Source organism: Spermophilus citellus (genome assembly GCF_964194105.1).
Source record: "Spermophilus citellus genome assembly, chromosome: 2".
NCBI lineage: Eukaryota > Metazoa > Chordata > Mammalia > Rodentia > Sciuridae > Spermophilus > Spermophilus citellus.
In genome coordinates this window covers 179,312,160-179,338,645 of record NC_138183.1, presented here as the reverse complement: position 1 = coordinate 179,338,645, position 26,486 = coordinate 179,312,160, and the positions used below count along the sequence as shown (strand labels likewise).

The 26,486-nt window shown below is 34.9% G+C and overlaps 1 protein-coding gene across 9 annotated transcripts in view; it reads right to left on the bottom strand.

Moving 5' to 3' along the window:
* NOX4 (NADPH oxidase 4) overlaps positions 1-26,486 on the bottom strand; it is a 189,392-nt gene that overhangs the window by 56,855 nt on the left and 106,051 nt on the right. For all 9 annotated transcript variants that reach the window (XM_081281667.1, XM_081281669.1, XM_081281675.1 and 6 more), the window contains one exon: positions 1,572-1,632. In XM_081281667.1, coding sequence (XP_081137793.1) covers positions 1,572-1,632 — 61 coding nt within the window. The remainder of the gene's footprint in view (positions 1-1,571; positions 1,633-26,486) is intronic.

Sequence of the window (26,486 nt, the reverse complement as noted above, 5' to 3'; positions counted from 1 at the left end):
TCCTCAAAGGCTCCCTAGAATATCAAGGTTATTCTAATATCTAATGGAGGGAGGCATTAGTACTTTTCACCAGGGTGACCCAAAATGGCTTTTGCATAGTTTTTGCCAAAAGAAAATCTTTGATTTTATTAGGTTGACTATTTTTTTGTTGTTGTTGTTTCATGTGAGAGACTTTGCCTTTTGTTTGACTGATTGAAGGCTGATGGAGTCATTATTTCCAATTTTGGTTTAGTCCATACCTTCACTGACTTTTGACAATGCTGTAAATTTCACTTTATTACCTACATATTTTTTTATGTACCTGATTTCCAAGATTCAATTCAAATTCTGTCTTCTCTATGAAGTTTCTATTGTATCCTATATAACAGCAAATCTATATTTTTCTGATTACAAATATTTTATAGGGTAATTCTTTGCCTAGTGCTTAGCTATAGAACTACTCTAATTTATATTGATATTCATGTTTACTTTTTCATTCTTTCCTTCAAAAAACAACTTAAAGCTGCCTTGTCAGTCACTCTAGTGGGTCAAAGGAATATATATCTTTTATTTAATCAAAACTCTTAATACAAAGTGACCACTGTTTCAAAGATGTTGTGATGTTAATGTATGTATAGATTCACTACACAAAAGGTCATGTTAAGGATCAAAACAGCATACTACAGGGACACAGCCACATCAATGTTTATAGTAGTACAATTCACAATAGCTAAACTATGAAACCAACCTAGATGCCCTTCAATAGATGAATGGATTTTTAAAAAGTGGCATATATACACAATGGAATATTATTCAGCAATAAAAGAAAATGAAATCATGGCATTTGCAGGTAAATAGATAGAGTTAGAGAAGATAATGCTAAGTGAAGTTAGCCATTCGCAAAAATCCAAATGCCAAGTGTTTTCTTTGATATAAGAAGGCTGATTCTTAGTGGGATAGGGAGGAATCATGGGAGGAATAGATGGAATCATGGGAGGAATAGACGAACTCTAGATAGGCAGAGGGGTGGGAGAGGAAGAGGGGGGACATGGGGTTATTAATGATGATGGAATATGATGGACATTATATCCAAAGTACAAGTATGAAGACACAAATTGGTGTGAATATACTATGTATACAACCAGAGATATGAAAAATTGTGCTCTATATGAGTAATAAGAATTGTAATGCATTCCACAGTCATATATATATAAAAGAATCGGAAGACTTGTTTTATCTCAGATCAGATGTTGACTATTTTGAGAGTCAATCCTAGCATGAGTTCTAAAATTATGTTTTCTAAAACACATTTCAGCATTCTCACTATTACCAGTATATCTGACTAGTAGGGAGAAAATTATGATTTGCTGATAGTTACTGATATTCAAGGTATACTAATTAAAAAATATATCTTACAAAAACAAAACTTACATGTCAAAACTGTAGAAGCAAAGAAAGAAATCAGAACAATAGATTGAAACACATACACTTCTCCTTGAGTATTAGTAATTATACAACTTAAACACATGCAAATTATTGCTATGACCCATTATTATCAAAGCACATATGTTAACCCTCTATGTTTTACATACCTGTCCAGTCTCCTACTATTTTAAGATGAACCCCAAATGTTGCTTTGGTTTCAGTAGGACACTGAAAAAAATAAATTCTGGAATTAATTCTGATGAATAATTATATATTACCTGACTATGATTTAATCACAACATTCATTTTCATAAAACAGTAGGTAATGAGAGAACAGACTTAAATCTATACTGACCCTCATTTCATAAAGAAAAAGCAATGCTAACTCATCAATAAGACACTCTATATTTCTCAAAAACTTATAAGTACTTTCGTAAAACAATAAAATACATACAATCTGAAATTGCTAGTACATTGTATTTAACTACAAATTCTGCTAAATCATCTTCCAATTAAAATATATAAAAGGAGCCAGGCTTCCTCATAAACCAAGAAATGAATACTAATGATTTCTGTGTATTCTTCTCCAAATATTATTATATATTTCACATTGTGACAAATTAGAGAGAAAAAAATTGTAAATGTGACATGAACTTGCTATGTCCATTTAAGTATGTTCACATTTAAAATAGTTCTATTTCCTTCCTTCCTTTCATTCTCAAAAGGACTCTCGAGGATACCTGTGGAAGAAAATTAGTTGTGGAACCGGAGGAAAGAAAAAGTGTCTGTGATCCCATACTTAAAAAATCTAGAAAGCATGCAGGTATTCAAAATAAGAAAAAAAAATCAGACCACAATAAATAAGGCAGTAAAGAACCCCCTTTTTTTCTAGATTCTTAGCCTTTTATCCATAATTCCAAATCTTAAAAGTTTGAATAATGAATGTTTTCATAATCCATTTGGTGGTACTATCACACCTCTCACCTCAACTGATGGAAGACTGAAGATAGGAGACTTAGATTTCTTTTTTTTAAATTTATATATGACAGTGGAATGCATTACAATTCTTGTTACACACATAAAGCACAATTTTTCATATCTCTGTATACAAAATATATTCACACCAATTTTTGTCTTCATACCTGTACTTTGGATATAATAACCATCACATTCCACCATCATTAATAACCCCATGCCTCCTCCCTTCCTCTCCAACCCCTCTGCCCTATCAAGCGTTCGTCTATTCCTCCCATGATTCCAGTCCCTAACCCACTAAGAATCAGCCTCCTTATATAAAAGAAAACACTTGGCATTTGGATTTTTGCAAATGGCTAACTTCACTTAACATTATCTTCTCTAGCTCCATCCATTTACCTGCAAATGCCATGATTTTATTCTCTTTTATTGCTGAGTAATATTCCATTGTGTACATATGCCACATTTTTAATCCATTCATCTATTGAATGGCATCTAGGTTGGTTCCACAGTTTAGCTATTGTGAATTGTGTTACTATAAACATTGATGTAGCTATGTCCCTGTAGTATGCTGTTTTTAAGTACTTTGGATGTAGACTGATTATCAAAATGACCATACTTCCAAAAGCACTATATAGATTTAATGCACTTCCAATCAAAATCCCAATGACATTCCTCATAGAAATAGAAAAAGCAATCATGAAATTCATCTGGAAAAATAAGAGATCCAGAATAGCTAAAGCAATCCTTAGCAGGAAGAGTGAAGCAGGTGGCATCACTATACCAGAGCTTAAATTACACTACAGAGCAATAGTAACTAAAACAGCAATGATATTGACACCAAAACAGACTGGTAGACCAATGGTACAGAATACAGGACACAGAGACTAACCCACAAAATTACAATTATCTTATATTAGACAAAGGTGGCAAAAACATACAATGGAGAAAAGATAGCATCTTCAACACATGGTGCTGGGAACACTGAATCCATATTCAACAAAATGAAATTGAACCCCTATCTCTCACCATGCACAAAACTTAACATGTATCAAGAACCTAGGAATTAAACCAGAGACCCTGCGTCTAATAGAAGAAAAAGTAGGCCCTAATCTCCATCATGTTGGGGGAGGCTCATATTTCTATATAATAATTCACACAGAATTATTGTCCTAAAGAATTACCAATTTGTTTACAAATGTTGACTCACTTATTGGAAGTTTTAAGTAACATATAGAATATGTATACCATTTAAAGATCATGAATAATTATGGATTCTGAAAAAGCATTTAACCTAAGGGTTTTGTATTAAGAGCTCATCTGCCTGTGGTGACTCAGTGTTATTTAAGTGGCATTTACCAGAGCTGGTGCTATTTTACTTCCAAAATCTCACAATAACCTTGAAGAGCTGCCTTATATTAAAGAAGTAATTGAGACTGAAAAGGAATTAAATTTACAAGATCATACAACTAGACAAGATGGAATTTAGACTAGATCTATTAGACTACATGGTTTTTAACTGTGGCAAGCCATTGTCTTCATTAAAGTAAAGATAGGGAATAGAAGTGAGGATTACATAAAAAATCAAAAGAGAAGAAAAAAGATACTTGTTAAATAATAGTAGAATGTATGTAAAACAATATAAATCAAGGATAAATGGGAGGTATTAAAACAAAGATGAAAGAAAATGGCAGTGTGCTGAGAGGCCCCATGATTACATAAAGAAAATTCAAGACCTCAGAGCCAACTGGGTTGACCAACTGACGTGGGTCATTTAAGATTGCTCTATGAAAAGGAGATTAGAAGAAAATAATACTTTGTAGATAGGTCAACAACTCATTAAAGAGTGAAAGAAGTTTGTAAATCAATGAAAACATTAAATAAAAATGTAGATATTAACCATCTGCTCAGAATAAATTATAAATTAACTAAAAGCATATGACCTATATTGAAGGAGGGGAATTAATGTAGCATGGAATTTCCAAACTACTACTTTAAAAATGAGGTTTTCTGATAGGATTATTACTGGTAACAGTAGTAAGAGACACAAGACAAATTAAAATGTTTTAAATCATATTTGAAACATCATTAATACTAATTTAATTATAATTTGTACTTATAATTATGATTCTGTATTTATTTAATTTATATTCTCTGTATTAATAGCTCTGATAGTAACCAGTGTGGTAATTAGTAAATTTCCAAATAAAATTATATCTATTAATGCTATCTACCATTTTTATTTCATACTATTTAAAGCTGACCAAAACCTTCCAGAAATAAAATTTGTAGCTTGCAGAAAGCAAGAATCTCAATAGAGTTCTGAACTATCGATCTGATTACCCAAATGTCATTTGATGTTTCCTTCATTGGAAACTAGATCTTAAGTTATATAATGTGCCAGGTGCAGTGGCATACAACTATAATCCCAGCAGCTCAGGAGGCTGAAGTAGGAGGTTTGCGAGTTCAAAGCCAGCCTCAGCAACTTAATGAGGCCCTAAATAACTTAGCAAGACTTTGTCTCTATATAAAATATAAATAAGGGTGGGAGATGTGGCTTAGTGGTTAACCTGAGTTCAATCCCCAGTACTGAAAAAAAAAGAAAAAGAATGTAATGTAAGCCAAGAAGATATCAGAATGGAGGACAAAAAAGATTTATCATTGTATGTACCTTGGTGTACAGCTGGCTTTAACTTAATCTCATAGTGAATTCTAAAAGAAAGTATACATTTCACCAAATAGTCACATCTGTTCCATGCCTTCACTGCAGACGTTGCAAAAGGTAATTGCATATAATATTTAACATCCCCTCAGTCTCATAGGAGACTGCAAACCTTCCTCTCCAATGTGTTGGATGAATCTATACACATAGCTTCAGAGGCTGGTCTAATTTTTAATGCATAAAAATGGTAAACTAGCCTCTGAAGCTAGTCTAATTTTTAATGCACAGAACAAAATGTTTTTCTCTCAACTTCTTAGGAATTATGTCTCTGTATGTCACTGATCCATCTCTCAACCAACTAGAATTTAAGAGACAGATCTTAATACATTTTTCACTTAGGAATATCAACACATATTTGAAACGGCTCTTCACAGAAAAACATACAGAATGAATTTAGCATATATGGTATGAAAATAATGAATGGAGATCTTTCTTAAAATTTCATTTTATTACCTGTGCACAAATAATATTCAGATTCACTAATGTCTAAACCATATAGTCCTGATTCTTAAAATCTTTCTCATTGATGTTGTAATAGTATGGAAAACTTCTCCAAGAGAAGAAATAATGGAAATGTTGATATATATATTGTTTCTCCTAGAACATTAAAAAAGAAATAAATGCTCATGACAATTTTCAGTTAAAAATTATGGAAAAAATGAGTGGTTAAGTTCACATTAAGATAAAATGGATGGTATTTACAAGTTTCTCTTTATTAAAAAATGTTTGAAGAGAATACATAATAAGCTACTAGGAATATTAACTGCTGGGAAGTAAAATTGAAGACAGAGAAAATGAGAGGTCACATAATTATTTCATATACTTCTATTTTTAATTATGGACCATTGTTGTCTATATTTTAAAATATTTTAAAATTTTAATTTACATGTAGACATTAATACATTACTGAGTCTTACTTCAGTTTCCTAGATGCAGAATATGGAGTGTGTAGGCCCCAATAGATACATCAAATACATATCACCTAAGCTTAAAGACAGAAGAAATGAAGAATGGCAAAATCGATCTGTAATGATAAACCTATAGGAACATATATTTTTATACCTTAGTTAAAATAATATTTTCTATCCAATTATTGGTTCAATATGGCATTGAGTTTTTAATATGCAGAAATGACTAGTGACTTCATAATAGTCTCACAAAAATATAAAAAGATATTGCATAACTCATATTTGGGAATTAATATAAAAATGATATTGCTGCACAAAGATTCCTTCAACATGGAAAAGTAATTTAACAGCTGCAGTGCTTTCATTTGTACATCAAGAGCCTTGAAATAATAACTAAAAATGATTCAAAATAACAACATCTAAATTTTCATGTAACCAAATTTGTTAAATCAGATAAAATAATCACATAATATGGCATTCTTTAGTCATTTTTGTCAGGTCTTCAATTTAACTTTTTTTCCCAAGCTCTAGTTTCATATTTCTGCTATCTCCTAGACTTATCTACCTTAAATTCACTTTAAATTTAATAAAATTGCTGTTAGCTCTCAAATTATCTTCTTCTTCTTAATCTCCTATACCTGGAAATGGATCCTACATCCTTTTCAGAACAGAGGCTCAAATATCATAAAAATCATTACTTATTTCTCTTGCTACCAGCATTCAATCAGTTCTCAATTCCTTTCATAGAATATCCCCAAAGAAAATGTCCACAGCAATCTCCTATTGATGAATCCTTTTTGCCCTCTTTGGAAAAACACACATGTTCTTTTCTTTCTTCTGGCCAATAGCAAAACACATCTTGTCACAGAAAATGGGAAGCTGAAGCACCAAACCTTGATTCTTATGGCCTAACTAAGGAAATTTCAAGTCAGATATGAAAAGCTAAGCAAGAGAACCTTATTATAAATGAAAGTCAAGTAAGGTTCAAGCAAAAAGCACTCTTGAGAAAGAGTGGGTCATCTCTGAGCAGAGAATGACAGTGAAAAAAGTGCTGTCTTCAAATTTATTGCTGTTGTATGATTGCCTTGAGAAATGGGATCTACCTTCTGCACCCTGAAAATCAGGTGTTCAACTAACTCCTTCTTCACAACTGGCAGTAGAGTTTTTGACCCTAATAAGTCCTCTCAGGAATTGTCATGGTGACCATTCTATTCAGGGGAGTTTCATCTACAAGTCAATCCTATGTTAATGTGGGTACTGGAGTCACTGGCAAACAGAACTTACCTTAGTGTGCCTGTGTTTCTAAAGAAATGTATCTTCTGAAATACATTGAGAAGCCTATATTCATAAAACCTAACTTTACCATGACCCCAACAGATCCTATCAGGAATTAATCCCACTGACCTTTCTTTCTTGACATATTTTTTTTTTAATGTTTTGGTTGTAGATGGACACAATATCTTTATTTTATTTATTTATTTTTATGTGGTGCTGAGGATTGAACCCAGTGCCTCATGCTTGCAAGGCAAGCACTCTTACACTGAGCCACAACCTCAGCCCCTCTTGACATATTTCTTACCTGTTTATTTCTACCTGTTTATCCTCAAAGTTTATGCACATGCTATTTTCTATAAGCTATTCAGTTATTCATTTACTTCTAAAGTAATTTTTTTAAACTCTGTGATCCTGGCATAGTATTGGTTTGCATTCCACTGCTCATCACTACCACCTAACAATTTGTTCCAGATTTTTTTACCTTTATATTCCATCCTTAACCTTCATCCATTTTAATCCTGATGAACCATCTCTTACTATTGAATACATTTTTCTGTCCTTTTCATCTCCTTACTTAGAGCTTACTCATTTAGAATGACTTCATTTATATTTTTCATGTTGACCTTTGGCAACTCTTTCAGACTTATCTCAAATGTCACTATTTTATGAAAATTTACTGAATTTCCCTACTAGTAAAATTCTTTACTTTCTAGGCCCTCAGATTACTTACTTGAATTTTATAACAAATATTACATCAATCTCTATTTTACATAATTTTTTCATATTTATAAATTATTATCATATGTTCCATAGCACCCTATACATAAAGGATGTCAAGAGAACAAATAAATATCAGTTGAATAAAATAAGTGTCAGTTGAATAAAATAGGTATCTTTGAAAAAAAATTAAAGAGTTAACCTGAGAATAAATAAGTACTTCACAGGTAGACAATTCCATAATTTATTCATACACTCAAGAAATATTTATTCAATGTCCAAAATGTTCATGAGACTGTGTTAGGAGCTCACATAATTTCACAAATGAGAAGTGTTCTAAAAGCATGAGAGGATATGTGTATAATTTGTGTATTTATCTAAAATACTAAACTAAAATAACCACTTGGAAGATATAAAACTACAAACAACAATGGCAAAGATAACACAGGGAGTGATAAGAGAGATGCAAGAAATTTTTGAAAGGTGCAGGTGGGGAAGATTGTGGTTTTGCTGAACAAAACATATTAAGCTGAAATCCCAATGCCTTCAAAAGGCAATCACTGTGAAGCAAGCCCATCTTTCCATCATAGCATTGGAAAAGCTCAGGCTCAACAGCAGTTAAGAGGAAGCTAGGGTTGGAACAGATAATTAAGAAAATAATTCATGCTTATAGTTGTATATGGGGTGATTTGACCCCAGATTCAACTCACTGGGAGCACAAACCAAACAACTACTGCTCCATAAACCCAAAGGCAAGCAGAGGCAAAAGACAAAGGGCTCTAGATGTGGGAATTATGGGTACACTAGAAGGCAGGGCTGGGTTACCAGTAAGTCACAGAATAAATATTTAATGCAAACACACTGAATGCTACCTCTGAACAACATGGTCCAAACCATGTTCTATAAATTTCCATTAGAACTTGCTCCCTATTCCCTTATTTTAGTTAATGAAACTCCAGTTGTTCAAGCCAAAAACTTTAAAGACAACCTTAACTTCTCTTTCTTACATGTCATATCCAATCAGTGGAAGAAATCCTATAAAATCTAACTTTAAAATATATTCAAAATCTGATCCCTCTTAGCACCTCCACTGTCCCCATTCTGTTCAAAGCCATCATCATACCTTGTCTGGATGACCACATCAGCCTCCTAACTGACCCCCCAGCTTCTGCTCTTGCTACTTTCATCTAACCTTACTACAATATCCAAAATTATACAGTTAAAAGTAAGCCGTCTGGAGTGACTTCTCTACTCAGAATTTCCAGTGGCTCCTTTTTAAGTCGAAGTAAAAGCCAGTGACCTAAATGTCTGGTAGACACTTGCACATATGAACCTAAACTTCAGAGATGAAATCTGAGCAGGAAATAAAAATTTGAGAGATTATATATAGATGCATCAATATGGCTGAAAGGATTATCAGGAAAATGTTTATAGCTAGAAAAGAAGAGGGGTTCAAGGAAGAGGTGATAGAGTTTTCTGATATTTGGAATTTGTGGGAATGACAAGGAAAAACAATGAAAAGAAAAGTTTAATGAAAGTAATCAGAAAGTCAGAAAATTCAGATGGGTAGATGCCTTGGAAACAAAATGAGAAAAAATAGTTTAATAAAGTGAATGATCAGCTGCACAGAAGGCTGCTAATCAATCTAGCCCATTGAGCACTGGGAAATGATCAAAGGATTTAACAGTAATATGGTCATTACTCATCTTGGAACTCTTTCATTGGAATGTTGCTGAAAACAAAATGGTCGTAGATTTAAGAGAGAATGAGAAGAAAAGAAATGAAGATTTGAGAAATGGGGCAATAGCTATAAGATGTGAGTTAAGAAAGGAGCTTTTCTTTATTTTTTCCATGTGAAAAGAGGGATCCAAAATTTCAACTGAATAAACTTAAGTTTAATATCAAACCATAGATTTACTCTTGACTGCACTGACCTGTCTGAATTCACATATATGGAGACTATCATTAGGAACTGAGAGAACAGTTTCTTTTCCTCTGGAAAACATCCAAACTAGAGCAGTTAGATGATATTTTATTTTCAAAGAACTCAGACATACTGTTATGATCCCACTAATGACCTTCTGGGGAAATTTCCACCACTGTGCCTAGTATCTCCTGGTGAGACAGTGTTGTTATGCTAATCAACCATAATCCAGCTGAGTTCCTAAATTTTCCCAGCAAAAGAGCTGTGAAATAAGTAAAGTAAAACAATTTTAAGTAATAAGTAGTTGGTAGTAAGACCAGAGATCAAAACGGCTGGTGTGGAGTTTTTAGTTGTAGTTACTTCCACAAAACAAAATAAATTACAACACTATGATTTTGCAGATCCTTGAAAGATCCATGGCCATTCTTTTCTGGTTTTCATTGAAAATTGGAAAAATTATTCTAAAAGTGACCATTTGAAAGATTAAAAACACAAAGTAGAAAAATAATGGCAAATGTAGGCATTCTATATAAAAATACAACAAACTAGCAGCAAGATGGAAAAACATGTAAAATACATGTGAAAACAACTTATCAAAGCTTAAAAACAATGAATCATTTGGCTTTGAATACACGTCAGAAATGCACTTTCTTTCTTAATAATAATAACAATGGAAGGATATAGAGATATACATATATGCTTCAATCAATTACCATAATTAAAAAGACAGAGTCTATATTATTTCTATAATTGAGAACCCATAAAAAATACTAAGGAGCATAATTTCTACATCAGATAAATATGAAGAGATGTTACATTTTGGAGCAAGCCCTAGTCTTCATGATTTCTCAAGTTTGATTTTCTTAAAAATATTCTCTGATTTATACCTCTAAATCAGCTGAGATCATACTTTAATAAAATATGTGTTTTCAAAGGAAATCTAAACCATCATAATTACAGAGCATAGCTAAAAAACACTTGTAGAGATTCATTGCATAGTTGAAGAACAAAAATGTAAAATTCTATACAGATTTTATGTCAGTAAAAGTCTAAAGACAGAGAAGAATCAGGAAACCTGTTTCTAGTTCTGACTTCATCATCAATTTGGTGATTTGGATAACTTAAACAATATATGCTTTAGATTTATCCAGTGCAAATAAATTTGGACTGAAGATTTTTTAATTTCAAATAAATACCATTTTTAATTTCAATTAAATACCATTTACATAAAATGGTATTTATGTGTCTCAATTTTAAGAAAAATTAAGTAGAATTATCACTCAAAATGAATATTTTTAATACCATATATGTAATGTTACACTGTGGTGCACAGCTTGAATTGCCTCCCCATGTCCTTCTGACTGGATCAAAATACCCATTCATCATTCTCTCAGCTGCTGGAAGTGCTGCGTGCTGAATGTTCACTTCTGGGACTCTACCCAGGAATTTCTATTCACAGGATAAAGCTACCTCACTCTATGTGTCTAAGTGCTTTGCACTGGAACCATCCCAAATTTAAGCATTAGGTATTAGTTAGTAATGAGCAGTGAAATATTTGGCAAGGTCACAGGTTTTAACTTACTTTTAGAGTGTTCTTTAAACAACTTCCAACACAAATTAGTAAATAACTTGTTGAAAAAAAAAATACCAGAACCACAGAACTTAAGAATAGGCAAATAGAAAATAAAGGGATCTAATTGGGGAAATGTCTCCAAAAAGAAGAATCAATGAGACTAACTCTTGATAGGGTCCTCCAAGGTCAGGATAAACCTACAAGTTATGGCCATAGATGTATTTGTGTATTTGAGAAGGGAGGTTTCTTTAGAAAAGCAGTCATACTACTGTAAATTCTGAATGGACACTGACCTCTGTCCCCACATTAACAAGGGGTTGACTTATAGATGAAGCCCCCCTGAATAGGATGGCCACCAGAGCAGTTCCAGAGAGGACCAATTAGAGTAAAAAACTCCACCCCACCTGAGGAAGGATTGACAAAGAATGCAGAGGTGTTCCCCAGTTCTTAAGGCAAACATGAAACAGCAATAAATTTGAAAGTGGCATTGTCTCCTTTATCCTTCTCTGCTCAGAGACCATCCACTCTCTCGAGAGTGCTCTTTGCTTGAATCTCACTTTCACTCTACTTTCACTTACAAAAGTTCTGCTGCATGGCTTTTTGTATCCCACTTTAAATTTTCTTCCATTGGAATAGAAGTACTGAGATTTGGAGCTTTAGATCCCCACTTTCCTGTGATTCAAGAACTGGTCAATTAGAAGGAAAAACCATTTGGTACCCTGATTTCTAGAGAGGACAACTCTGAACTATCATTTTCTCTGCCGAGCGCCTGTCAGACCTTTGGAGGTCTCTGCCCTTACCATACCAGCTAGTTCAAGTTCTGCCTGTCTTCTTCATCCCTCAATCATATTGGGTTGTCCACAGCACACTCCCCAACAAACCTCTGATGTACTAATATCTGCCTCATGATCTGTTTCTCAGGAAACTCAACCTCAGACATTGTTCATCCTTAAGGCAAGAAACCACAGAGGAAAATCATCTGTCCCGCAAATGACTGATTCTAAATGAACCTGTAGCCAGAGCTTTGTCAATTATAATATACTGCATGATGAGCCAACAAAATCAGTTCAATTCATGTCTTGATCCTTTATTCAAAATCTGAAACTACAACTGTAACAACATCCATTTATGAGATTTTATTATACACCAAGTGTCATACTTAGCACTCAGTTATACATTTTTAATTAATATCTATAGTAATTCCAAAGAAAAGTTGCTATTTTTAACCACATTTTTTGAAGCAGTAAATCAAATGTTAAGTAGGTTAATTATCACATCAGAGGTCATAATACTAGTAATAGGAGATCCAAATCTCCATCCAAGTTGTAGGATTCCAGAAATCCATGGTCTAACCCTGCTCACTGCCTTCTGATTATCTTTCATCAATCTTGTCAGCAAACATGTTCAGGGTTCAACCTTGAGAGATCACTGGTACACTAGAAGAGAACAGTTGCGACTTCCTGAGAAAATCCACTAAATTATCAAGTCTCCCTTATCTAGAAAAGTAGATGTCATGAACAAGCATTCCTAATAAGACAGTGTCTAAGCTTACTTTGACTGAAACAGTATATCTGTACCTTAATTTCTGTACTTTGAAGTTGAACTATTTTCAGTTTTAAAAGCTTAATCTCCATTAAAAAAAATGAGATTAAACTCAAGACTACTAAAATTGTGACAGTTGTATATTTTATAGACTTGACTTTTCCTAATACTGGCACAGCATATGAAAATAATTACTACTTGGTTTTAAATTTCACTTCTCCACATTACTAGAAGAACTTAATAGTATGGAAAATCTAAAACTACAATATATTTCTGGGGAAAATACCCTTTAATATTTGTAATAAACGTCTCTCCTAAATGGTAAGTTTTGGGGGTTTTTGTTGTTGTTGTTTTTAACTCCAAAACCATGAATCTCCAAAAGTAATAGAAATATTAGAAATATGAATGACCGGATAATTGAGAGGTGGAGAGTGGCAGGAGACAGAAAGTATGAATAATTAAAGGCAAATCTGTTTGCATCTCACCTCTACCACTCAACTAGCTGTGTGACTTTGTGCAGATAAGTGAACCTGACTACATCACATTGTTTCCTGTGTCATATAGAGTTAACAATACATGTCTTGGAAATGTACCATGAATGAAAATAATATTTGCAAAGGCTATGAAAGAACCTTTTAGTCACCTAATTTGTAGCGATTATTATCCTTGACAATCAAGGAAATATACCCACTTTGTAGTGGCAATCACCTATGAGAAGCTGCTTTGTTTTACTTTAATGATACCCTTCAGGAAATCATGCAATGAAAATGTTTGAAAGCATGTACTTTATATGTACGTGCCAAGTAGACATAATTGGACAAGTAGAAGAAAATTATAGGAAAAGTCATTAAATTTACATAATAGATAAGGTAAATTTAGCTTAAAGAATGTTCACTCTATTCAAATTCATTTCTAGGCTGCAAAGAAAATGCCTAGTTTCCCATTTAGGAAAACAAAATTTTCCTTGGGGGATATATAATAAGATTGATCTAGCTAGCAGCTGCTTCATCCCCCAAATCTGGGAAAGCTATCTACCATTTCCTATACCTAATATACACTACATAGTATACATATGTTCTTATAATAATTTCCTTTGTCTTAAAACTTTCTTTGGAAGCCAATTATTCTAATGATTTAAATTTTGATAATTTAAAAATAATATATTTTTAAAAAACAGTTATAAATTAGACTGATAATAAAACATAAGCAATGAATGTCTTATGTGACTAGAAAATCCAAACAAGATCCACTTCAAGATCCACTTCAGGCTGCTGGCTGCCGCCATTGCCTTAGCTGCTGGGCGCCTGGGCAGCTCCCTGGGTTTCTGCGGCCGCCATGGCCAAGCAAGAGAGAGGGCAAAATCTGTTAAGTAGAATCATGTGCTAAAACAGACTGCTTTTGTGGAGAAGTGGTTCTGTAAAGACCAACAAGAATTTCTTCTTGGGGCCGCCGCCGCCTCCCGCGGAGCCCCATAGAGCAGACACTTCAACGCGCGAATGAGGTGCTGAATTAAATGAAACAGCTGATAAGATGAGTGACAATTTAAAATCCAAGTGATCCGAGAACACGCACTGAGCTCTGACCCGCTGAATTCAAACTCCCGGTCACCTGCTTCCCGCAGACAAACAGCTATGACTCGGCATTAATTCGTCCGGCTGAAACAACTGGTCAGCCCTTCTCATCATACGAAGGTAAATGCCTACCGAGCCTTCATAAGTAGTGGCCACAGGTTTGAAACGGGGCTTGGGAGAGAAGGACCCACCCGTTGAATTGGTTGCCCGGCAAAGGGAAACAACGTCATCAGACTGCTGAGGAGGAGATAACTTCTTTGAAACAGGTGTGTGATCCCATAGCCTTCCCTCTCCACACATCGGGAAAACTTAAGGGCCCCTCCCAGCTCTCCCGTAAGGGCCCCTCCCAGCTCTCCCGTGAGTGCTACAGCCAGCCCGAGGGAATCAGAGGTGGTGCAAGTCCCGCGGAACGGAACTACCGCTCCCACCAGGGCTGACTGCTGAGGTCTCTTGCACCAGCTACGGGGAAGTGGATACTGGAGGGCAAGTAAAATCCGCTGAGGATTCTCAGCCCCAAACGCTACAAGCTTAGGGTCTGAGGGAATGGCAAACTGGAAGAGTGTGCCAGTCGTTCATGAAAACAGGGCTCCTGGGAGCAGCAGACTTGGCGTGTAGCCAGTATTGTGGTGAGAGGGGCCTGGCTAGAGAAAAAGTGGGAAGTGAATAGACACATGAGGAGGCCCTAGACACTCAGGATTGGAGACTCGCCCAGTCTGGGAGGAGCTGCTTCACAGAGATTGGTTCCCGCGTATTGACAGGAGAAACTTGACCTGGTGGGCACAGCGCCATCTACTGGAAGAGAAGTTAATCAAACTCTAAGACTGCATTTATTAGGTTTTTTTTTTTGGGGGGGGGGGTTTTCTTTCATTTTCATTTTTTTCTTTCTTGTTGTTTTATTAATTTTTTTTTCCAAAATATTTTTTTAATTTTTGTTTCTACTAATTTCAATTTAAATTTTTTTAATTATTATTATTATTTTATTTTTTATTTTTTTTTAATTTTTTTTTCTTTTTTAGTTCCTATTCTTTTTCTTCTTTAGTCTTTTCATTTTTCTTATCCCCCCTTTTTCCTTGAATTCTACCTGCCTACTCTCATTCTCTTTAGAGACTTCTTCCCTTCCCTTCAAATACCTTTCCTCCCAAGCATCAAATTAATTTATAGGAGTAAACAGTAACTAAGCAGTCAAACAGAACAAGAAGCAACATGAGCAGCTTCAAAAAACAAGGAAGAAAAGGAGTACAAACAATGCAGGACAGCCTAAATATTCAGGAGGACCTAGAGTCATCAGAAAAATGGTCATATAAAGAACTCAAGGAACACCTAAGACAGATGGAATGGAACCTTAAAGAGGATACAAGACAGCAAATTCAAGCAGCGAAAGAACACATTGAGAATGCATTCCATAAACAGATAAAAGAAGAAGTTAAGCATCTTTATCAGGAGATAGAGATTATAAAAAATAATCAAACAATAATTCTAGAAATGAAGGAAACGATAAACCAAATTAAAAACTCAATTGAGAGTATCACTAACAGAGTGGAGCAAGTAGAAACCAGAACGTCAGATAATGAAGACAAAATATACCATCTTGAAAAGAGTCTAGCCAACTCAGAAAGGCTGGTAAAAAATCACGAGAAAAACATCCAAGAGTTATGGGATAACATGAAGAAACCAAACTTACGAGTCATCGGGATAGAAGAAGGTACAGAGATTCAAACCAAGGGAATGAGAAACCTGCTGAATGAAATAATTACAGAAAACTTTCCAGAAATAAAAAAGGAAACAGATATACAAATTGAAGATGCATACAGGACACCGAGCACACAAAATCACAGTAGACCAACGCCAAGACACATTGTTATGAAGATATCCAATATACAGAACAAAGAGAAAATATTAAAAGCTACAAGAGAAAGGAGACAGATTACATTTAGGGGTAAACCAATACGGTTAACCACGGATTTTTCATCACAGACACTGAAAGCAAGAAGGTCATGGAACAATGTATTTCAAACACTGAAAGACAATGGATGCCAACCAAGAATTCTGTATCCAGCAAAATTAAGCTTCAGGTATGACAACGAAATAAAAATCTTTCATGATAAACAAAAGTTAAAAGAATTTGCAGCCAGAAAACCAGCATTGCAAAGCATTTTGAGCAAAACACTACAAGAAGAAGAAATGAAAAACAATAACCAAAACCATCAGTGGGAAGTGCCTCACTAAAGACAGAGGGCGAGGGGAAAGACAATCATGGAGAAACAAACTAAAATTTTTTTAAAAAAAGGATAAACAATCAAACATGGATGGAAGTTCAAACCACATATCAATAGTAACTCTGAATGTTAATGGCTTAAACTCTCCAATAAAGCGACATAGGCTGGTATCATGGATTAAAAAAACAAATCCAACAATATGCTGCCTCCAGGAGACACATCTGATTGGAAAAGACATACACAGGCTGAAGGTGAAAGGATGGGAAAAAATATACCACGCACACGGTCCTCGCAAGCAAGCAGGGGTGGCCATCCTCATATCGAATAAAATCGACTTCAAGACTAAGTTAATCAAAAGGGATAAAGAAGGTCATTATATACTGTTAAAAGGAACCATTCACCAACAAGACATAACAATTATCAATATTTACGCACCAAATAATGGTGCTGTGACATTCATAAAACAAATTCTCCTCAAATTCAAGAATCAAATAGACCACAACACAATAATTATGGGAGACTTCAACACACCTCTCTCACCATTGGACAGATCCTCCAAAAAAAAGTTAAATAAAGAAACTATAGAACTCAATACCACAATCAATAACCTAGACTTAACTGACTTATATAGAATATATCAACCATCATCAAATGGATATAATTTCTTCTCAGCAGCACATGGATCCTTCTCAAAAATAGACCATATATTATGCCATAGGGCAACCCTCAGTAAATATAAAGGGGTGGAGATAATACCATGCATTTTATCTGATCATAATGGAATGAAACTGGAAATCAATGATAAAAGAAGGAAGAAAAAACCCTACATCACATGGAAAATGAACAATATGTTACTGAATGATCAATGGGTTACAGAAGACATAAAGGAGGAAATCAAAAAATTCTTAGAGATAAATGAAAATACAGACACAACATATCGGAATCTATGGGACACAATGAAAGCAGTTTTAAGAGGAAAGTTCATCGCCTGGTGGTCATTCCTCAAAAAAAGAAGAAACCAACAAATAAATGAGCTCACACTTCATCTCAAAGCCCTAGAAAAGGAAGAACAAAACAACAGCGAATGTAGCAGAAGGCAAGAAATAATTAAAATCAGAGCGGAAATCAATGAAATTGAAACAAAAGAAACTATTGAAAAAATTAACAAAACTAAAAGTTGGTTCTTCGAAAAAATAAATAAGATTGACAGATCTTTAGCCATGCTAACGAAGAGAAGAAGAGAGAGAACTCAAATTACTAACATACGGGATGAAAAAGGCAATATCACAACAGATGCTACAGAAATACAGAAGACAATTAGAAATTATTTTGAAAACCTATATTCCAATAAAATAGAAGATAGTGAAGACATCGATAAATTTCTTAAGTCATATGATTTGCCCAGACTGAGTCAGGAGGATACACACAATCTGAACAGACCAATATCAATGGATGAAATTGAAGAAGCCATCAAAAGACTACCAACCAAGAAAAGCCCAGGACCGGATGGGTATACAGCGGAGTTTTACAAAACCTTTAAAGAAGAATTAATACAAATACTTTTCAAGTTATTTCAGGAAATAGAAAAAGAGGGAGCTCTTCCAAATTCATTCTATGAGGCCAACATCACCCTGATCCTGAAACCAGACAAAGACACCTCAAAGAAAGAAAACTACAGACCAATATCTCTAATGAACCTAGATGCAAAAATCCTCAATAAAATTCTGGCGAATCGAATACAAAAACACATCAAAAAAATAGTGCACCATGATCAAGTAGGATTCATCCCTGGGATGCAAGGATGCTTCAACATACGGAAATCAATAAATGTTATTCACCACATCAATAGACTTAAAGATAAGAACCATATGATCATCTCGATAGACGCAGAAAAAGCATTCGATAAAGTACAGCATGCCTTTATGTTCAAAACATTAGAAAAACTAGGGATAACAGGAACTTACCTTGACATTGTAAAAGCTATCTATGCTAAGCCTCAGGCTAGCATCATTCTGAATGGACAAAAGTTGAAGGCATTCCCTCTAAAATCCGGAACAAGACAGGGATGCCCTCTATCTCCACTTCTATTCAATATAGTTCTCGAAACACTGGCCAGAGCAATTAGACAGACGAAAGAAATTAAAGGCATAAAAATTGGAAAAGAAGAACTTAAATTATCACTATTTGCAGATGACATGATTCTATACCTAGAAGACCCAAAAGGGTCTACAAAGAAACTACTAGAACTAATAAATGAATTCAGCAAAGTGGCAGGATATAAAATCAACACGCATAAATCAAAGGCATTTCTGTATATCAGCGACAAAACTTCTGAAATGGAAATGAGGAAAAACACTCCATTCACAATATCCTCAAAAAAAATAAAATACTTGGGAATCAACCTAACAAAAGAGGTGAAAGACCTATACAATGAAAACTACAGAACCCTAAAGAGAGAAGTAGAAGAAGATCTTAGAAGATGGAAAAATATACCCTGTTCATGGATAGGCAGAACTAACATCATCAAAATGTCGATATTACCAAAAGTTCTCTATAGATTTAATGCAATGCCAATCAAAATCCCAACGGCATTTCCTGTAGAAATAGATAAAGCAATCATGAAATTCATATGGAAAAAGAAAAGACCCAGAATAGCAAAAGCAATTCTAAGCAGAAAGTGTGAATCAGGCGGTATAGCGATACCAGATTTCAAACTATATTACAGAGCAATAGTGACAAAAAGAGCATGGTACTGGTACCAAAACAGGCGGGTGGACCAATGGTATAAAATAGAGGACACAGAGACTAATCCACAAAGCTACAACTATCTTATATATGATAAAGGGGCTATAAGCATGCAATGGAGGAAGGATAGCATCTTCAACAAATGGTGTTGGGAAAACTGGAAATCCATATGCAACAAAATGAAACTGAATCCCTTTCTCTCGCCATGCACAAAAGTTAACTCAAAATGGATCAAGGAGCGTGATATCAAATCAGAAACTCTGCGCCTGATAGAAGATAAAGTTGGCTCCGATCTACAGATTGTGGGGTCGGGCTCCAAATTCCTTAATAGGTCACCCATAGCACAAGAGTTAACAACTAGAATCAACAAATGGGACTTACTTAAACTGAAAAGTTTTTTCTCAGCAAGAGAAACAATAAGAGGGGTAAATAGGGAGCCTACATCCTGGGAACAAATTTTTATGCCTCACACTTCAGATAGAGCCCTTATATCCAGAGTATACAAAGAACTCAAAAAATTAGACAATAAGATGACAACCCAATCAACAAATGGGCCAAGGACCTGAACAGACACTTCTCAGAGGAGGATATACAATCAATCAACAAGTACATGAAAAAATGCTCTCCATCTCTAGCAGTCAGAGAAATGCAAATCAAAACCACCCTAAGATACCATCTACTCCAGTAAGATTGGCAGCCACTACGAAGTCAAACAACAACAAGTGCTGGCGAGGATGTGGAGAAAAGGGTACACTTGTACATTGCTGGTGGGACTGCAAATTGGTGCGGCCAATTTTGAAAGCAGTTTGGAGATTCCTGGGAAAGCTGGGAATGGAACCACCATTTGACCCTGCTATTGCCCTTCTCGGACTATTCCCTGAAGACCTTAAAAGAGCATGCTACAGGGACACTGCCACATCGATGTTCATAGCAGCACAATTCACAATAGCTAGACTGTGGAACCAACCCAGATGCCCTTCAATAGATGAATGGATAAAAAAAATGTGGCATCTATACACAATGGAATACTACGCAGCAATAAAAAATGACAAAATCATAGAATTTTCAGGGAAATGGATGGCACTAGAGCAGATTATGCTTAGTGAAGCTAGCCAAACCCTAAAAAACAAATACCAAATGCCTTCTTTGATATAATGAGAGCAACTATGAACAGAGCAGGGAGGAAGAGTAGGAAGAAAAGATTAACATTAAACAGAGACTTGAGATGGGAGGGGAAGGGAGAGAAAAGGGAAATTGCATGGAAATGAAGGGAGACCCTCATTGCTAAACAAAATTACATATAAGAGGTTGTGAGGGGAATGGGAAAATAAACAAAGAGAGAAATGAATTACAGTAGATGGGGTAGAGAGAGAAGTTGGTAGGGGAGGGGAGGGGGGATAGTAGGGGATAGGAAAGGTAGCAGAATACAACAATTACTATTAGGGCATTATGTAAAATTGTGGATGTGTAATCGACGTGATTCTGCAATCTGCATTTGGGGTAAAATTGGGGGTTCATAACCCACTTCAATCTAATGTATGAAATATAATATGTCAAGAGCTTTGTAATGTTGTGAACAACCAATAAAAAAAAAAAGATCCACTTCAACCTACATATTGTGAAACGAATCTAAGAAATATGGAAAGCATTTATCAGATTAGAAGTTAGGAGGAAATAATTCTCCATGGTTGTTATCCCTGAGAAAGTGAGAGGGGAGATGAAAAATGACTTCCATCTCAGACCAGATGTACCCAGAAATTGTGTGGTTTTGTCTTTGGTGGTTCTTGCCCAACCACCTTCACCACAGTCATATGCACATTTCTCTCTCCTGTTCTCCATTAAAAAGAAATATGCATCATGACCTCAATGATTAGACTTAGAACTTGACTTGTAAGTTTTCCCTGACTGACAGCAAGTTTGGCAATGAGTATTTCTCCTTTCTCCTTAACCCTCTAACTTTTCCTTTTCTCTGGCTTCATTTTCCAATTAAGAGAGTAATAAAAATAGCTAGAGAAGAGATAATATCTATAGAGGATTTCTCAAGTAAGATTCCAGACACTAATTAGATATCAGGTGTTTTTCACTTCAACAGATAGTATTGGATTACTATGTGCCAGACAATGAGATACAAATTAATCTTTGAAAAGTCTCATTGATCTAATGCTCTAGGAAAAACTCAGGAAATAGCCAATAATTTAATGACACTGGTGTTCAAGAAAGTTCATAGGATACTCACAAGAGGAAGAGGCTAAAGGAAAAATAGAAACAATATAATAGGGAATGTGAGAGCTTCTCAGTGGAAGTGATATTAAGACAAGATACAAAGTACAAATAAGAATTCCCAGGCTTTGGAGTGTGAATAGGGGAAAGAAAAAGAGGGTAGTTCCCAGGATAAAGATATTAGTTTACACAGATACTCAAAAATAGGCAACTGAGAAAATGTTAGCTAAATGGTTGAATAAAATTTCGTGAGATTATATTAAAGAATTTCTCAAAATTATTAACATATTAATAGGCACTCTGGGTTTCTAAAAGTAATAGATATTAAACAGCATTTTCTAAACTATTTAAGGCCTTAAAAAATGCCTTTTCTTTCCTTCCTTCCTTTCTTTTTCCCCTCCTTCCCTTTCTCTTTCCTCATCCTACACCACTTCCTCCTCCTTCTTCTTCATCTTCCTCTTCTTATCTCCATATCTATCTCTATCACTTCCTTTCTTCGAGAATTTTCAGAGAACATTATTCTTTAAGAGATCTAAAGATGCAGACACCAACAACTATTGTTCTTTCTCCTCTTAATGACTACTCTGCTGAGAAATTCTGGTACAGTAGAAATAGAAGAAATAATTAAAACATTTTCCTAATTGAAAAAAATGAATAAGAATAAAAATCATAAAGGTTATTGATTCCAGGCATCCAACATCTTTAATTCCAACATCCTTCTGACTCTGCATCTTCTAAACAAGCCTGTTTGGACCCAGAATCTCAGTGCCCAGGTTTTATAAGGCTATCTTAAGAAACACCCAGGGGCACTGTCCCTTGTTGTTGAAGGCTCCCCACAGGGAGATTCAGGAGCCCTTTGCATCTAATGGAACTTCATTGAAGGGAGGAAAATTTCTACTGTCTCTTTCTACCAATCCAATCACTTATTTCCCAAGGTAGTCAGTAAACCAATGTTTGTTCTCCAAGAACAATGTATGTTCCTATTTCCACAACTTGGGATTTCATAGAAAAAAAAAATGATAATTTTAAACACTTGATCCTTGTTAGACTGTTACCCTAATTTGCTTTAGGTTCATATCTAAACGTTTTTATGGTTAATTCATGACAGTAACTATGAAAAAATAATTTTAAATTTGAAAAGTAATCAAATCCTCTCATAAATTTCTGTACCACATGACAGTATTCAGAAACTCATGGTAACCAAAATAATTTTCATGGAATTATAAAAAGCATTCTAGTTGAGAAAGCAAAACATATTTTTAGATAATGATGTTCAGAATCATTATATGCAGGCCAGCTGAAAGCAGGATGCTGACCCAAGATTGAATTTCCAGAACAGAGATTAAAAATTCCCAATTTCTCCACTGCGTCCTAGACTTTTCCTACAGTGGCTTTGAATCAAGCACCTTGGGGCTCCTGAGCATTTTAAGCTGTGTTAGATACTATTACTCTAGTATAGTGGTTCTCAACAGAGTAGCTTCATTCCTCAGGGACATCTAGCTATATCTGAAGACATCATTCGTAGTCAAAATTAGGGGGTACTATTGGCATATAATGGGCAGAAGTCAAGAATGTTACTAAATATGCTATACTGCACAGTATAACACACCATCAAAAAAGTATCTGACCTAAAATGTCTGCAATGCAAACGTTAAAAAATTTTAATCTAGTACAATATCCTTGCTATCTCTTGTGAGATAGCTTTTTATAATTTCCATATTGTTCTTATGGTAAATATATATTTGTTATATGAATCAAAATTAATGTTCCTAAATTTTTTTTACCTATTAGTCTTAGTTCCAGAGCTCAGGACCCAAAAGGAGGAAAAATGAACTATAAATCCTTCATCTACACTATAAATTTTCATATTTCTGACTTCTTTCATATACCCAGAGTTTCTCATTTTCAGGTTGAAAAACCATATGCTCACCTTATATCTGCTTCTCAACCAAAGTATAATTTCACCTGCCCATCTTCAGCAAGCCAGGTTATGACTTGAACTTAGACTAAAGATAGTGGAGGGGATCTAGGCAGCAACCCTCGACTCCTCCACAGCCCAAAAACAAAGTGGTAAAAGAACAACTAGCTGACTTAAGAGGTGGGAGACAAAGTAAGCACTCTGAAACTCAGTTTTAGACAGCTTGAGACTTATGGGTACTAGGAATTTGGTTAACAGAGCAGAAAATAATGAAAGAATTCCTTGATCCTGAACTGTGACCCTGGCATGGTTGGAGGACAGGAAGATAACAGAGAGAAAGAGAGACAGGAAAAGCCTACAAATTTACTTTCCTAACAATGATTGGGAAAGAAAACAGACCAAGTTAAAATGTGAAAGAAGCTGTATTTATGTGGGTGTGTCTCTATGTCTTCTGTTCTGTTGGTCTCCATGTCTCTTTTGGTGCCAATTCCATGCTGTTTTTGTTATAGCTCTGTAGTGTAATGTAAGGTCTGGTATTATGATGCCTCCTGAATCACTTTTCAAATGCTAAGGATTGCATTGGCTCTTTTAGGCCTCTTATTTTCCAAATGAATTTCATGATTGCTTTTTCTGTGAAAAACATCACTGGGATCTTTATAGGAATTGCATTAAATCTACATAGCACTTTTGGTAATATAGCCATTTTGATAATATTGATCTGCCTATCCAGAAACATGGGAGATCTTTCCATTTTCTGAGGTCTTCTTCAATTTCTTTCTTTACTATTTTGTAATTTTCATTAAAAAGGTCTTTCACCCCTTTTGTTAGATTGATTCCAAAATTATTTTTTGAGGCTATTGTAAAGGGGGACAATTTTCTTGATTTCCCTTTCAGCTGATATATCATTGGTGTATAGAACTGCAATTGATTTATTGGTGTTCAATAAACCCTGCTACTTTGTTGAATTCATTTATGAGTTCTAGAAGTTTTTTAGTAGAGTTTTTGGGTCTTCTAAATATAGAATCATGTCATTAGCAAACAGGGATAGTTTGAGTTCTTCTTTTCCTATTTTCATTCCTTTAATTTCTTACTGTTGTCTGATTGCTCTGGCTAGGGTTTCGGCAACTATGTCGAATAGGAGTGGTGAAAGTGGCCCTCTCTGTCTTCTTCCAGTTTTTAGAAAGAATGCTTTCAGTTTTTCTCCATTTAGAATAATCTTGGCCTTGGGTTTAGCATATATAGTTTTTATCATGTTGATGTAATATTCCTTGATTTTCTAGTGTTTTGAGCATGAACGGATGCTGAATTTTGTCAAACGCTTTTTCTGCATCTATTGATATAATCATGTGATTCCTGTCTTTAAGTCTATTGATTTGGTAAATTACATTTTGGATTTCCATATGTTGGACCAACCTTGTATCCCTGGAATGAACCCCACTTGATCACGGTGCACTATCTTTCTAATATGTTTTTTGTATGTGATTTGCCAGTATTTTGAGAATATTTGAGTCAATGTTCATCAGGGATATTGGTCTGAAATCTTCTTTTCTTGATGTGTCTTTGCCTGGTTTTGGTTTCAGGGTGATACTACCTTCATAGAATGAGTTGAAAGAGTTCCTTCCTATTCTATTTCAAGGAATAATTTGAGAATTATTGGTGTCAATTCTCTTTTGAAGGTCTTGTAGAAGTTGGCTGGGAATGCATCTGGTCCTGGGCTTTTCTTTGTTGGTAGGCTTCTGATGGCATCTTTAATTTCATTGCTTGAAATTGATCTGTTTAAATTTTCTATGTCCCCTTGGTTCAATCTGGATAAGTCATATGGCTCTAGAAATTTGTCAATGTCTTGAAGACATTCTATTTTATTGGAGTATAGATTTTCAAAGTGGTTTCTGATTATCGCCTGTATTTTAGTAATGTCCATGGTGATATTTCCTTTCTCATTACTAATTTTAGTAATTTGGGGTTTCTCTTTTTTTAATTAGCTTAGCTAAGGGTTTATCAATTTTGTTTATTTTTTCATAGAACCATCTTTTTGTTGATTTTTAAATTCTTTTGTTTCAATTTTATTAATTTTGGCTCTGATTTTTATTGTTTCCTGTATTCTATGACTTTTGGTGCTGGTTTGTTCTTCTTTTATCTTATCCTAGACAAGGCATCATAAACATACCTTGAAGAAAAGATAGCCTCTTAACAAATTGTGGTGGGAAAACTGGAAATCCATATGTAATAGAATGAAATTGAACTCCTATATCTCACCCTGCACAAAACTCAACTCAAAGTGGGTCAAGGACCTAGGTGTTAGACATCAAAGTCCCTGAACTTAACTAGAAGAAAAAGCAGGCCCAACTCTCCAACATGTGGCCCTAAGAACCAGCTGCCTCAATATGACTCCTAAAGTGCAAGAAGTAAAATCAAGAACCAATAAATGGGATGGTATCAAACTAAAAAGCTTCTTCACAGCAAAGAAAACAATCAAGAAACCGAACAGAGATCCTACAAAATGTGAGATTTTTTTTTTTAACCACTAGTACCTCAGATAAGGCATTAATTTCCAGGATATACAAATGAATGTAAGGAAAACAAAAGGAGACACAGAGACAAGATGCAGAGACAGGAAAAGAATGGCAGAATGGTAGAGAGGGCCAGCTGCCAGCTTTATTTATATCAATAGGTTACTTTAGGTAATTAGTGCCATGACTACATTATTATTTACTATTACTTTAATACCAGGTGCTGAATATCTGAGATCAAAGTCCAGGCTGATAAGACACAGGGC